The sequence below is a fragment of the Python bivittatus genome, unplaced genomic scaffold (assembly GCF_059951505.1).
Source record: "Python bivittatus isolate LINGU-HERP-01145 unplaced genomic scaffold, Pbiv_v1 ctg000080_np1212, whole genome shotgun sequence".
Classification (NCBI taxonomy): Eukaryota; Metazoa; Chordata; class Lepidosauria; order Squamata; family Pythonidae; genus Python; species Python bivittatus.
In genome coordinates this window covers 39,731,279-39,744,388 of record NW_028277035.1, presented here as the reverse complement: position 1 = coordinate 39,744,388, position 13,110 = coordinate 39,731,279, and the positions used below count along the sequence as shown (strand labels likewise).

The window sequence follows — 13,110 nt, the reverse complement described above, 5'->3', positions numbered from 1 at the left end:
CATGTATCCAGTCATAGCATATGCTCATCACAGATAAGTCGGTCCTATGTTCAAGTGTCTTCAGAAAGTGAAAATGTAAACTAGCAGAAAAGGTATCCTTAGATTTTTAAAAAAGTGTCCAAACCCATGTTGCTGAGATGAACTCTCCCACCCCCAATAAACTACTAATTTGAAACTGATTTTTAAAAAAAATAATGGAGGCATCTAGCAATGTTAACTACCATTCCCGCTTAAAACCTTTCTAATTGTTTTTTTTTTAGCTACTGACAAATCCAAGTTTTAGAAGATTGATATGGATACACAAAGAATACCAGAATTTGTTGTATTAACAGATTTGATTGTTTAACAAAAAGAAAATAAGAAAGGCATGAATAACTCCCATCCCAGCCCTGTTTAAACAAGTAAACAAAAAAAAAAATGCATGGCAGCACTTTAAGGTTATGGTGTTGTGTATTAATAATACAATCAAGCTACCAGGAGCAAGAAGGGCAAGTATAAAACTTTGCACTATAACTGGGAAGTTCAAAGGAGGAACAAGAAGGGGTAGAGAGAGATGACAGCACCAACACTTAATAAAGGTCACTTACTTTCCTGTCTGTTCCAAAGCAAATTTCAAGTTCCCCTTCATACCTGGTCATAAAAGTTTACACCTACTGAGGATGACCAAAACTATTTTTAAAATGCCGCTTGCTTTGCACTGTGGAACAGAAACTTTCTCAGCTTTAGTAATCTCAGACATTAGCTGTCCACAGAAAGCTCATGGAAGGTATTTTCACACACGTTATCAGAGCACAGGATACTCGCAATGGATTAATTTCATTAATATTAGCACCTGCTCTCTTCCCAACAAGGTATTCAATGTCAAGACCTATCTTTGCTGGGGAAATCTCCACTATTTATAGGATTGGTGTCATGCCTTCTGACAAACTGGCAGCCTAGAATTACATGCCTGCAACATATTCTACCAATGTCTTTCTAAGCTGGTGCAAAACACTGTCATCAGTAAACCTTATCTGCCTCCTTTGGTAGCAAATAACTTGAGTTTCTCTCAATCAGTAAACTTTATATAGTCCAACCTCATAACATTGCCAGGTATAGAGAAATTCATGTAGCATTTTTACAGGTATTACAGGGTTTTTTTTTTAAACCAATTACCTTTCTTCTATAATCTACTACTGCCTTCTTAGTGCTCAACTTTCATTTGCAAAAATGTTTGTATAACCATGCATAGCAGCGTTCTCATTCAGAAGAGCTTTTAAGTGAAGCAAATAATTGTTAGCCCAACCCTTCAGGGTTAGCTACCAGCAGAGCAAATTTCCAGAATCGCTTTCAAGAATGCTTTTGAACAAATATCCATTGGTTGAACTTGCTATTTTAAACACCTAAGCACTTGCTTCTGCCTCATAATTCCCAAATGTATGCTTTATTTCATGTTGTGACTGTGATATTCAGGGCTATCAGATCTGCGTGGCAAAAATACTGATGACCACTAAATGGCAGTAAACTTAGCTGGTCTTTCTGCATATCTTTGCTGCCATCTTGTAGTTGCCCAGATTTATGCAGTAGTCCTAATGAAAATACATGCATTCCAATCCGTTTGCCTAACTACAAAGTGAAATCCTGGGACAATAAGGATTTTAGACAATCCATAAAACCACCACAGTATTTCCAACTGTTAGTTCCATTTTAGCATGGTTCTCCTAACGCATCATACTCTTCAGTATCACAATGTAATTGCATCTGGTGAAACGATGGAATGCTCATTTTCATTTCTCATGTCTTAATGACAGGATGAAGATTTGTTATAACAACTGACACAGCAAAGAAAGCAAGCAATACTTTGATGCTATTCAGCCATGCTAGAACCATAGCGCGTGCTTTATATGGTCATTGCATTGTACAGTCACCCATGAACGTTCTGTAGCAAACTCCCATTAAAGCACGCTTGATAATAGCTAAAAGCAGTAACACCAGGCAGCACTAACCCTAGGCAGAAAGTCCCATCTCAAGTATCTACGTATATAGTACCAAACCATCCACAAGAGTTATAAATCAATGAACCGCCCAAATATCACTCCCTGAAACACTAAATTAACACTTATCTGCTTCAAATGACTAACTGCAGGGCCTATGGTCTGTTACTGTCTCACAATGTACTTTCCAGCATGTCAATATCAAGGACATACCTGAAACATGAACTCTAAAATGTGGGAGTACCCAAGACATCTGGCAGTTCTGGCAGCAGACTCCCCAAAAAAGTTGTGGTACCCCCTTTTTTTCCTAAGTGTCAGGGGTGCAAGGAATAGAGGAATCAGTTCTCAGCATTATGGAAGGAGCCTCTGCATATGCTTGGGAGGGAGGAGAGGGCTGTTTCAACCTAAGCCATAGTACATAGGACCACATAAACAGTATTGTACCCTTCTGCTACCATTTATCCCTTTTTGGTAAGCAGGGGTAGCATAATGACCTTCCTTCCCCTTCTGATTTCTCTGACTTACAGAACTTGGATAGTACACTAAGAAAGTAACAAAATGCAGGAAGTAACAAACCAGGTTGTCAGAAACAAATTGTAGCATGTATTTATTTCCTTCTTCTCTGCTGTTCACTCCTATAGTTCAGGACAGCTGTTTTCAACTGTTACAGCCATGTGAATAACCTCCAAAAGTTCCAGCAGTTAGCCCAATAGCAGCCAAGATAAACTTGGTGCTTTGTATAAAGTTCTATGACACAGCTGACATGGTTCTAATTCATGGATTTTTGGGGGGGGGGTGATGCAAGAACATCAAAAGTGATACTTGTAGCTAGTGAACAGTCTAAACAGCTGATTCCTTGGCTACATGGTCATTCCAGGGAAGGGAGGCAGGTTATCATATCTGTTATTAGAAAGAATACAGAAAGGGAATTCTGTTCAAGTAATTAACACTAGTAAGCTACCTCAAATTTGGAAACCATCAGACATAAAAATCCTACTTTGCTTAGGTTAAAGCTGTTTTCCTGTAGACACATTCTTCAACCACATAGATGAAAAGCAAGGGTGCGTGCCTTTAGATCCTCCCTCTGTGTTACTCTTTTCCTGGCACACCTGCCTGCCTGCTCTGGGATAGGAAGATTTCATGAAATCAACAAACAAGTTCCTGGCCTGCCCAGGTGGGATAGGGAGGAAAATAGCGGTGCACCTGGAGGTCTAAGTGAAGCAATGGCAGATGCAGTTGTAGCAGAAAGGACGCTAAAACAGTTGATACATATACATCAGCATCAACTACACAATAGCAGAAGTTGCAGGCTGAAGCGCCCCAGTATCCCCTGCTCTGGAGAGAAGCTGTCCGTGTGGTTTGAACCAACATTCAGCTAGATCTCAACAGTATTGTTCCAGTTGATGCAGATCACAGCTGGGTTAAAGGGAAGACAGTCACCAGCTACTGCAGACAAGAGTCACTGAACAGGGAACAGAAATATATCACAGTCTGGCTGAGTCCCAAGCAGATGCCGTTTTCCCAATTTGCTCAAGTCAGGGATGCCTACAAGTTCCCAACTCCACAATAAGGCAACTTATTATTTTCAAGGAAGGAAGCAAAGAAACAGACTTTTTTTTTAAACAAGTTTTTTTGTGTGTTTTGTGTTTTTTTTTTTAAGTGAAAGCTGTTTTAGCAAAGTCTTAGCATTCCTATGCGAGGGGAGACACTGTGCAAGTTTATGTTCTACCCATCACGCAAAAGAACTGGGCAAGCCCAATGTAAAGTGGGCCCACTTTCAGCCAGGGTCCTTTGGTTCATTTCCAGTCGTCAGTTTCTGATGGAAAAGATGAGCAGCATAGAAGGAGCCACAACAGAAGTAATGGTGGTACATGTGATGGTAGCAGAGACTCCTCTTGTGCATTGCTATATCCAGAAGGGGCGGTGCCTGCTGAACTTGGAAAGCCCAAAGGCTAGTTCTCCAAATGACACTAAATTGTTCAGTCCAAACTTCCAGCTTACCAAGTGGGCTGCATAGTTGTCAAGTGTTCAGAGGGATGAGAAGGAGCTGGATTGTGAGGCTGCATGATGCAGAATAATTTTGGTTTATCCAAACAAACTTCTATCAATAATTTAAAACTTGATATATATATATATTTATATATATATAATATATATTTATATTTATAAAAATCTCCCCTTTCCCAACCCAACCTAACCCCTGAAAGGCGCTAAGACATGAAAATGTGAAGGTCTGGCTCCAATCAATGACTTAATCACAGCGAGGAAAAGGATGCATTCAACTTGGATCATCTTGTTTTTCCAGCCAACAAGAAAAATCATATGCACGGTATATCCCCACCTCCCGCAAGCAGCCTGGTCTTGGACTTTTACATTCCAACTCCCTGCCCCCTTTTTCACTGGTAGTTCTAGTGCGCCTACTTCCCCACTGTTTGGGTTTCCACCGTGGCTGTGGAAACTGCATGTGGCTGGCTCAGGTTTTTGGCATCTTCCTGGCTTGATGAGTTGGGGACTTGACTGGATGAGGCAGACATTTGACTGGATGGAGTATGGCCAACAGCCTTGCTAGAAGACTGAGATGGGTATCGCTTCCTTCCATCTACTCCTACTGTTGCTGCATATCTCTTGTGGCTACCTTCTTCCCCTATAGGAGGCTGAAACAAAAAAAACAAACCATTAAAACTGATTTATGTAGCATCTCAATATTGCTGTCAAGATTATTTAAATATATTTAAAAAGAACATACAGAGCTTTGTTTGTTACAGTATTTTTTTTAAAGTAAAACTACCTCAAAGTCCCAGCTTCTCTTAGTACTTGTTGCTTTGCCCACACTTTCAAAACTGAAATCTTAAAGTCTTTTCATTCTCCTTTGAAATGTTAAGGGGAAGATTTTATAGGCATTTAGCAAAGAACTTTAGGCAAAAATCAAAGAGCACAGTAAGACTTGTAATCTGAAATATCTGGAGCACCGTGTTGAGGCAAGCATTCTCTAAAGGGAAAGACCTCTTCCAGGCAAGATTTACTCTTGGGCATTACATGGATCTATCCAGACAAGGTTTTCTGACAATAATAAGGGAGTAACTTTCCTTTGCCTTCTTCCAGTATGTTTTTTCAACTTCTCAGTCTATGCTATAGGATTTCCTGACCATCTCCTATCCACCTACAAACTAGGGTCATATCTGCCTTCTGATTAGCCAAAGTCTGGTGCAAACTCTTGGGTCACATTTGGCTGTAATTCATCTATTATACAACTAACTTCACCCAGAAGCTACAGATTTAGGATGAGTTCAGTATAGTTCTGTCATAGTTTGTTCAATCATAGCTTACCAAATAAACTACAATTAGTAGGGATCATACAATACAGTAAGCCAATATTAAACACTGACATTATGGTGTAACACAATGCATAAGCCCATTCTTCAGAGGTCATGACAATTTATAGCCTGGCTTATTAAGAAATGAGGGTTGAACTTGTAGTGACCTACAGCACACTAACTTTGCCATCTCTGAACTGGACAAACTAGAATGAGCCATTAGGAGTGGTAAACCACTTCAAAACATGGTTTCCAATTCTGGTTTGGAAGTGAGTTTTATTTAATTCTTAAAGTCTTCAAGTCTTCAAAACTAGCAGCTTTCATATATGAATGGGCTATTATTATTATTAGATTTTTATCCCACCTATGTATGTATGTATGTATGTATGCATGCATGCATGCATGCATGTATATAAAAATAAAAAACTTAAGGCAGCATACATATCTAATTCTCTTTCTTGTCTTCTATTTTCCCCATAACAACAACTCTGTAAGATGGGTTGGACTGAGAGTGTGCGACTGGCCCAAAGTTACCCAGCCAGTGATTACAATTAATTTACAAGCAGAACCTTCCCTATCACTTCATACTGTTTCAAGCACATTATTATTAACAAATTCTGCGCACACTATGCCTGATATAGCCATAAAAGTTGGAGAAAATGCAATCATTACAAATATCTGTATTACAAGGAGGAAACAGTTACTTGTACCCACATCAACTCGGAAGTCTTCAAGGCGGCGGAATTTGCTGAGGTATTCTTGCAGTTTGCAGTCAATGTCCAAGTTTTTGGCTTTGGAATATTTTAAGAAGGCCCAAAATTTTTCAAGCCCATAAAGCTGGCCTATTAAAAAGAGCCAAAAAGCTAAGAGTAAGTCTCATCTAACAAAGAAATAGGAAGCCATACTTTCATTTCAGCAAATACTGGAATGAGGAAACACTGGCAAACTAGCAGACATCAGAACAGACTTTTTATTAGCTACACATTTCAGTGTATATGTATTACTTGATAATATGTGTAGAGAATAGGGATGGAGAAAAAGACAGAGGGGACAGGAAAGCAGAGAGAAAAGAGCATAAAGTTAAAGGTAATCTTGGCCTCAGAAGGCAGGAACTCCTCCAGTATGCTTCATGATGTTTAATGCAGTTTTCCCTATGCATAATGCTCAAAATGTCCTTTCACAGTACAGTTTTGGAATCGCAGTATAGTCAAAATTCTAACTATTTATCCTAAAGAAGGATTACATAATTAATGGAAAAAATGCCCCACAATTCATTGGCATAAAAATCCCCTGCAATATCAGCCACTATTTGTGCTATCAGAAGACATCACTTACCAGCCTCAAAATCTTTTATAGTTTCTTCTTGGAAATCCTTAAATATGTCAGGTCGGAATTTCTTCTCCAGTCCATAACTATAATATCTGAAGAGGCACTCCAGTCCATACCTGCAAGACCATACCATCTGTACCATCACTACTTCTTTCAGATGCTCTAATTTTTCTCACAAGAGTTTATTCATCAAGTAATTACTCATCTAATATCTCTTTAAGGGCTGTCACCATATTTGCTACCTAAGGAACAATCCATATTTCCCCTTTCCGTCTTTAAAATGCCAACCATGATGATGCAACAAACAGATGTGGACCCACCTGTACCCTTCTTTTGCATCCTCCAGAGCCAGTTGCTTGAATTCCTCATACATTTTCTTGTTAAAGTGATCACGAAGGAAAAATGACCAGAATCTAAAGAGAGTATTCATTTCCTGGGACTGGCCAATGCCCAATCGTTTCCGTTCTGGTTAAGAAAACAGAAAACTCTTTAGCACTATTTTAAAGTGTATGCCAATTAAAATACTTCATTTTGTCCTAAAGACAGAATACACACAACCCCATCATTATGCTTCTATTATACACACATACACAAAATTAAGAATCTGCCTATCCCCTTGCATGCTGAATGCCCAGTCCTTTGGATTTTGAAGCCAGACAGAGAGAGATTTCGTAACTTACAACGTCATCTATAAAGCAGCCAAGGGATTGCAATCTTAAATGTCATCATATAATGAACGGAAGAAGCCTGGCTTTAAATGAAAGGAAAAGTTTATCTTCAAAACTTCAATTAAAACTGACTAAATCACATGCTTGCCTGTAGCTTTATACAAGTGAACAGATAACCATGCAGAACAGAGAATTTTTTCTCTGATTCACAGGAAGCCATACTCACTGCAATACGTGCAGATTTGATCTACAGATTACTACTTCAAATAATGAAGGCCTGCAAAGAATATCACTGCCAAGAAGCTAAATTTGGCCAAGACATGAAGCAAACTGCCTGCTCCATTCACTACGCCTGCACAAGAATTAAACACATAACAACTTCAGTGGTATCCACAGAATTCACCATTAAGGCAGCGCCGGCGATACTTGTGGTAGACATGTTGTGTGAAGCCATTTTCTTTCAGGAGTTCATGGGAAGGATGCTGGAACTTAGGCAATGACTGTGGGGTGCAGCCATAGCTGCCTATGGCTGGGGTGCCTTCTGAAGGACTGGAACTAGGTAAATAAATTTTAAAAATCATATCAATAAAGGAGTCAACTGCTCAAATGTTCAGAAGTAGATACAGACATATTACAGTCATTTCAATCTGACAAGGTCTCTGAGAAAGTCTTAAATACCAATTAAGGAATTATTTTGAGTAAAGAGGGCATTAGCACCTCTGGGGGGAGAATATTCCAAAGGGCGGGGGCTTCCTTATGAGGAAGAAGAGAACTCATGCGATCAATCTTTTCAGTAGGCTTCCTAAAACTTTTGTTCTTCAACTTCAATGCAAATCACTATGTCTTTTGGTACCTGATGGATGCTGTTCGAGGTCTATGCTCCCGGGAATCCATCACCCAACCAACATGGCATTCCATTGGAGGATTTGAACTATGCCGTGTTTTCCTTTTCCGGGGTGTCTATAAGAAGCAGAAGGAATACATGATAGTTCTCTATGAATATTGAAGCTTCACAAAGAATTCAAGCTGAGTCAAGAGATATCCAATATCTATTAAACACATAGGCACACAGAAGAAGCTGATGTGCAGGTCTTACCTTGGCATCTATCAATCTGCCTTCTTTAACCACTGGGTAAAACCGGGGCGTCTGTGTAGGGTCCTTCAGCTGAGGTGTACGAGGGGTCCGAGGAGTTCTTGCATTGCGATAGTTTGGGGATTCTGGCACTGTTGTTGGCAAAGATCGGGCAATGGTTGAAGGTTCGGGCACACCAAAGAGTTTATTTGCCAGAGCATCAGTTGGAACTACAATGAAAAAAAAATGGTAACAATTAAACTGTGCTTATACACAAAAAATAAAAAAATTAGCATCCGTGCTCAGACACAGTGCTTTCCAATCCCCTTTAGGGGAAAGAAGTAAAAGCAACAATTTTAAAAAGCAAGCATAAAATGATGGATTTGGGCCATGAAATAAAGATAAGATTTTTATTGTTCATCGCCCAGAGTCACGTTGTGTGAGATGGGTGGCCATATAAATTCGATAAATAAAATAAAATAAGAAGTCCTTCTAGATGCTTTACAAGTAAGAAAAACTAACCCCCCCAAAACAGAAAGCAGCATATTAAAAATACAGCAGTGAAGGCTGAATAGTCAAAAGATTCCATGGGGAAGACTCCTTCTACTGGAGTTTAGTAGATGGATTGTTGTGGGCCCGTACCTTGCTGGAACCTGGGTGGTCCTGGAGGAACTTCCTGATTTGGATCAACAGGAGGCTCAGGGGTCAGAGTGTCAAATTGCTCTCTGCTGATCATATTCACCTTCTTGAAGTTTTCTACTTCTTGCTGCATTTCAAAAGATCACAAATGGAAATTAAAATACATGCCCAGAAGAGATTTATACTTTCCATCTATTAAATCAAAGCAGTACCAAAACCTCCACAAGTAATTCTTTCAGTAATAGGGGACCCTCACAGTAATTGGGGACATACAAAGTATCTCCCCAAACAGGTGGCTATCAGGAATAACTGCACATGAAGTTTCAAAATATCACCAGATCATATAACTCACCATCTCGGTATAAGATGAATCATCAGAATTCCAAAACAAAGCCTCTGTACAGTTTAGTTAAGGAATTCCATATAAGGCTAAAATTAATGTAATTGTGCAGATGTTCTTTTTTTATGTCTGCCTCCCATCCACATAAACGAGAAACAGGTAAGAAGTTATTAAAAGTTACTCATGGAAGTAAGGTTCTGACTTCCTCTCCACATTATGGAGTAAAGCCTGGAAAGCATCACAAATTTAACTACAGATCCATGTTTAGGGTCTTCTTTTAAGTCCTGAAATATTGCAAGAGCTTCCAAATTTACCTGCCCAATTTAGTGCCATGTGTCCTACCAAAACAGTACTGTGGCTAGCAAAAATCATCTTGCTTGTTTTAATACGTTCCCAATTTTGAAGATTGTTCAATACCTATTGTGAAATTAATTAATACTCCCACAAAACTTTGGTTGCCAGATCCTTTTATCCCAGCAAGCTCAAACATATCCAACATTCTTGTAGGGAGAAGTTACTACTTCTACAAAGACAGCAGACTTGACAGAATAAGATGAACCATTACAATTTTAGGGAATAGTTGACTGAAAGTACAAATTAATCTTTGTGTAGCCTAACATAAAGATACAGTCAAAAGATGTCACCAAAGGTATGACGATGATTATAAAATTCTAGCTCTACTACAGCAAATGGTACCTTGGGCCTATAATTAAGCATCTTCTCCCATATTTCCAAAAATAAAAGTAAAAAGATATTATTTAGCATCAGGATTTACACCAATTATTTTGTTTTTACACACAGCCCAACAATAGTCTACAAATCAGTGCTTCTGACTATGTCCAACATAGGAAGAAGCAACCAAAAATTAGAGGGGCAGAATAGCAGAACAACAGAATTATATAAGGATCTGCTTTGCAGAGAAGGACTGGAAAAATGTAGTATAAAGCAGCATAAGCTGCAAGTTCAAGGATAGCACAGAAAGCTGAAAAAAGAAATTCCTGAATATAATTTCTATTTGGAAATAGACATGATTAGGGTCACATATAAATAGTCACTTCTGGTTGAATATATGTATATTAGAATGCTGGCATATACAAGAACAAACATCACCGATCTAGATTATAGGTGAAGGTGATGAAAATTTGTAACCAGTAATTCAACAAATACAAACTAAACATCACATTTAAAAGTTCTAAGTGACAAAAAGAAAGATATGGGTTTGACATGCTCCCTGATCGAAAGAGATCAATTTAAGGTAACAGCATTCTCTTATAGAATTTAAACTGATGGTAATTTTTGTTGTTTAAAATCTATAAACAGAAGCTGGCTGCTTTCATCTCCAGTGACATGAAATAAATGTAGCAACGCTGCCCTCACATTTTCAGGATCAGAATATAGAACCTTAGTAGAGAAGAAGGAAAACTGTTCTCCAAAAATCAGTTTACTATCTATACTATTTCTATACCACCTGAAGTGTACAATAGGTGTACAATAGTAGGTGTACAATACAGCTATCATTAAAACAGAAATAACCACCATAATAGCTACATTAAAAGAAAAAAATAAGTCACTGCAACAAACCCAAAGAAATATCTGCCCACTAACGTGGGGTTAAAAAAGCCTTTAATACTCATGCATGCCTAGAAAGGACAAGAAAAATATTCTGTCACCAAGAATGATCAAATGGCTTGAGATAATAATCTGTATGACAGTAGGAAACATGACAATTAGCAGAACTTTCTTTCCAAAGCACTCTGCAAACATGGTTAATGGTTGGCTTATCACACAGTATCTCCAAAAAATACATGCACATGCCTGAGAGTATACTGGCTTTTAAAGAGAACAGCTCTAATCAAAAGAAAGCTGCACTAAGAGTAGAAATGTATCTGCAGATGAGCTGATATTCATAAATAAATCCATTTATAATCAATTCCTGACCCATGATATGTGACAAGGTGAAAGATAAGGCATTCCAAGGTATTAAGATGGATGTGATGAAGCTGATCAATGAATGAATGGACCCCAACTAAGAAATGGCTGAAGTCAGCCATGGACTCTGGGTAAACAACTGCTTGCTGAATCTACCATTGGTATGTTCTCTTGATACACATGTTCATACAGGTGGGGGAGCAAAATGGTTTTGTATTAGTATATTAGGTACAGGCTCTAATAATGCACTTAAGACCTTTGCTTAGTCCCATCTAAATTATACTCATTTCACCTGGAGTAGAATAATAAATTCTGATTCTCACCTTTATCTGAGAATATTCCGGCTCAAATTGTTCTGTCCACAGGTCCTGCTCATAGTAATATAGTCCATCATTGATCACTTTGGCCAATTCTGAGCTCATCTTTGCCCTGGAAGTGTGGTTGCCTGTTCTGTCTCCCCCTGGATGACGGCGCAGATAAGGGGGTGTCTGGGTTACAATCAAAATTTTATTCACGTCCCTGTCATCAATCTCGTAGTCTGAATCCTCATCTGACCAATCAGTGAAGGTGTTTTTACGACCATCCATCTGTTCCATTTCCTCATCAAAAAGAAAGTCCAGCTCCTCTGGTTCATCCTGATCCTTCTGTTTCAATGGTGTTCTAGATTCTTCTGTTTTCTGGTAACAAGTGAGATAATATTGTTAAGATAGGAGCTAGTGAAACACTAAGCTTTATTAAAAAACTAACAGGAAGACTACAATGAATTCTCAGTTTCATCCTCAAGATAAATAACTCAATGCTTCACAAGCAAAGCATGACTTGGAAACAAAGTCCATTTCATTTAATGCTGTATCACACTACATACCTGTCCAGACAGGAAGGCTAAGAGAAGAGAAGTGTACAGATAATCCTATCTTAACGTCTGTTCATTCAGTGACCATTTGAAGTGATGACAGCGCTGAATGAAGGGACTTACTACTGGTCTTCAAAGTTCCGGCCATTGCAGCAACCCTGTGGTTACGTGAACAAAATGCAGACCCACTCATATTTATGACTGTATTTCGACCACCTGCCTAACCGCTGCCGCTAGCTGCCTCCACCGCCCGGCTGGGGCTTTCTTTCATGCTGATGCAGCTAGGACTTCTCTTGCGCTCTGCTCAGAGCCTCTGTTCATGCCCTACCCAGGGCCTTCTTTCGCAAAAGAAACCTGGCATGTGAAAGAAGGTGGGGTGGGTCCTTCTTCTGTGCCGGTGCAGCCAGGGCCTTGTTTCACATGCCAGGCTTCTTTCATGAAAGAAGGCCATAGGCAGAGCATGAACACCTGGCTGGTGCACAGAGGCCTTGGGTGGGGTGCGAGAGAAGCCCGAGCTGAACTGCTGCAAAAGAAGGTGGCACAAAAGAAGGCTCTGGTCAGTACAGTAGTGGTGTGCTGTGTGGCAGGTGGGCAAGGCTGGGTGGGAGGGGCAGCTGGCAGCAGCAGGTAGGCGGGCAGCCAAAAGGGCAGAGATGGGGGGAGATAGGCAGGTGAAGGGAGTGTGGAGTCTAAAAGAGACAAAAGACCAGAAGATCGCCTCACCAGCAATCAATCACCAGCAATTATCACCCAGATAAGCAAAGGTTACCACCAGGCACACAATCAAGCATCAAACATATGCTAATCGAAGAACTACCACAGGAGCGAAACAAAACCCCCACCCTTACCAGCACTGGCAAGGCAGGCCACAGCACATAAATAGAGAGCAAACCCCATCCCATTTTAGCACTGAAGATGTTACCTAGCCAGGTAATGAAACGTTTGCAAGAAAAGAACCAAGCTCAGAGAACCCCAAGGACTCCACAGTTCATC

The 13,110-nt window shown here is 39.6% G+C and overlaps 1 protein-coding gene across 4 annotated transcripts in view; it reads right to left on the bottom strand.

Annotated features, from left to right (window-relative positions):
• Positions 1-2,563: 2,563 nt before the first annotated feature.
• LARP1 (La ribonucleoprotein 1, translational regulator) overlaps positions 2,564-13,110 on the bottom strand; it is a 79,383-nt gene continuing 68,836 nt past the window's right edge. For all 4 annotated transcript variants that reach the window (XM_088133880.1, XM_088133882.1, XM_088133884.1 and 1 more), the window contains 9 exons: positions 11,588-11,941; positions 8,999-9,122; positions 8,381-8,586; positions 8,138-8,244; positions 7,688-7,839; positions 6,937-7,081; positions 6,623-6,732; positions 6,002-6,129; positions 2,564-4,627 (listed from right to left, as the gene is read on the bottom strand). In XM_088133880.1, coding sequence (XP_087990006.1) covers positions 4,391-4,627; positions 6,002-6,129; positions 6,623-6,732; positions 6,937-7,081; positions 7,688-7,839; positions 8,138-8,244; positions 8,381-8,586; positions 8,999-9,122; positions 11,588-11,941 — 1,563 coding nt within the window. In that variant the 3' untranslated portion in view covers positions 2,564-4,390. The remainder of the gene's footprint in view (positions 4,628-6,001; positions 6,130-6,622; positions 6,733-6,936; positions 7,082-7,687; positions 7,840-8,137; positions 8,245-8,380; positions 8,587-8,998; positions 9,123-11,587; positions 11,942-13,110) is intronic.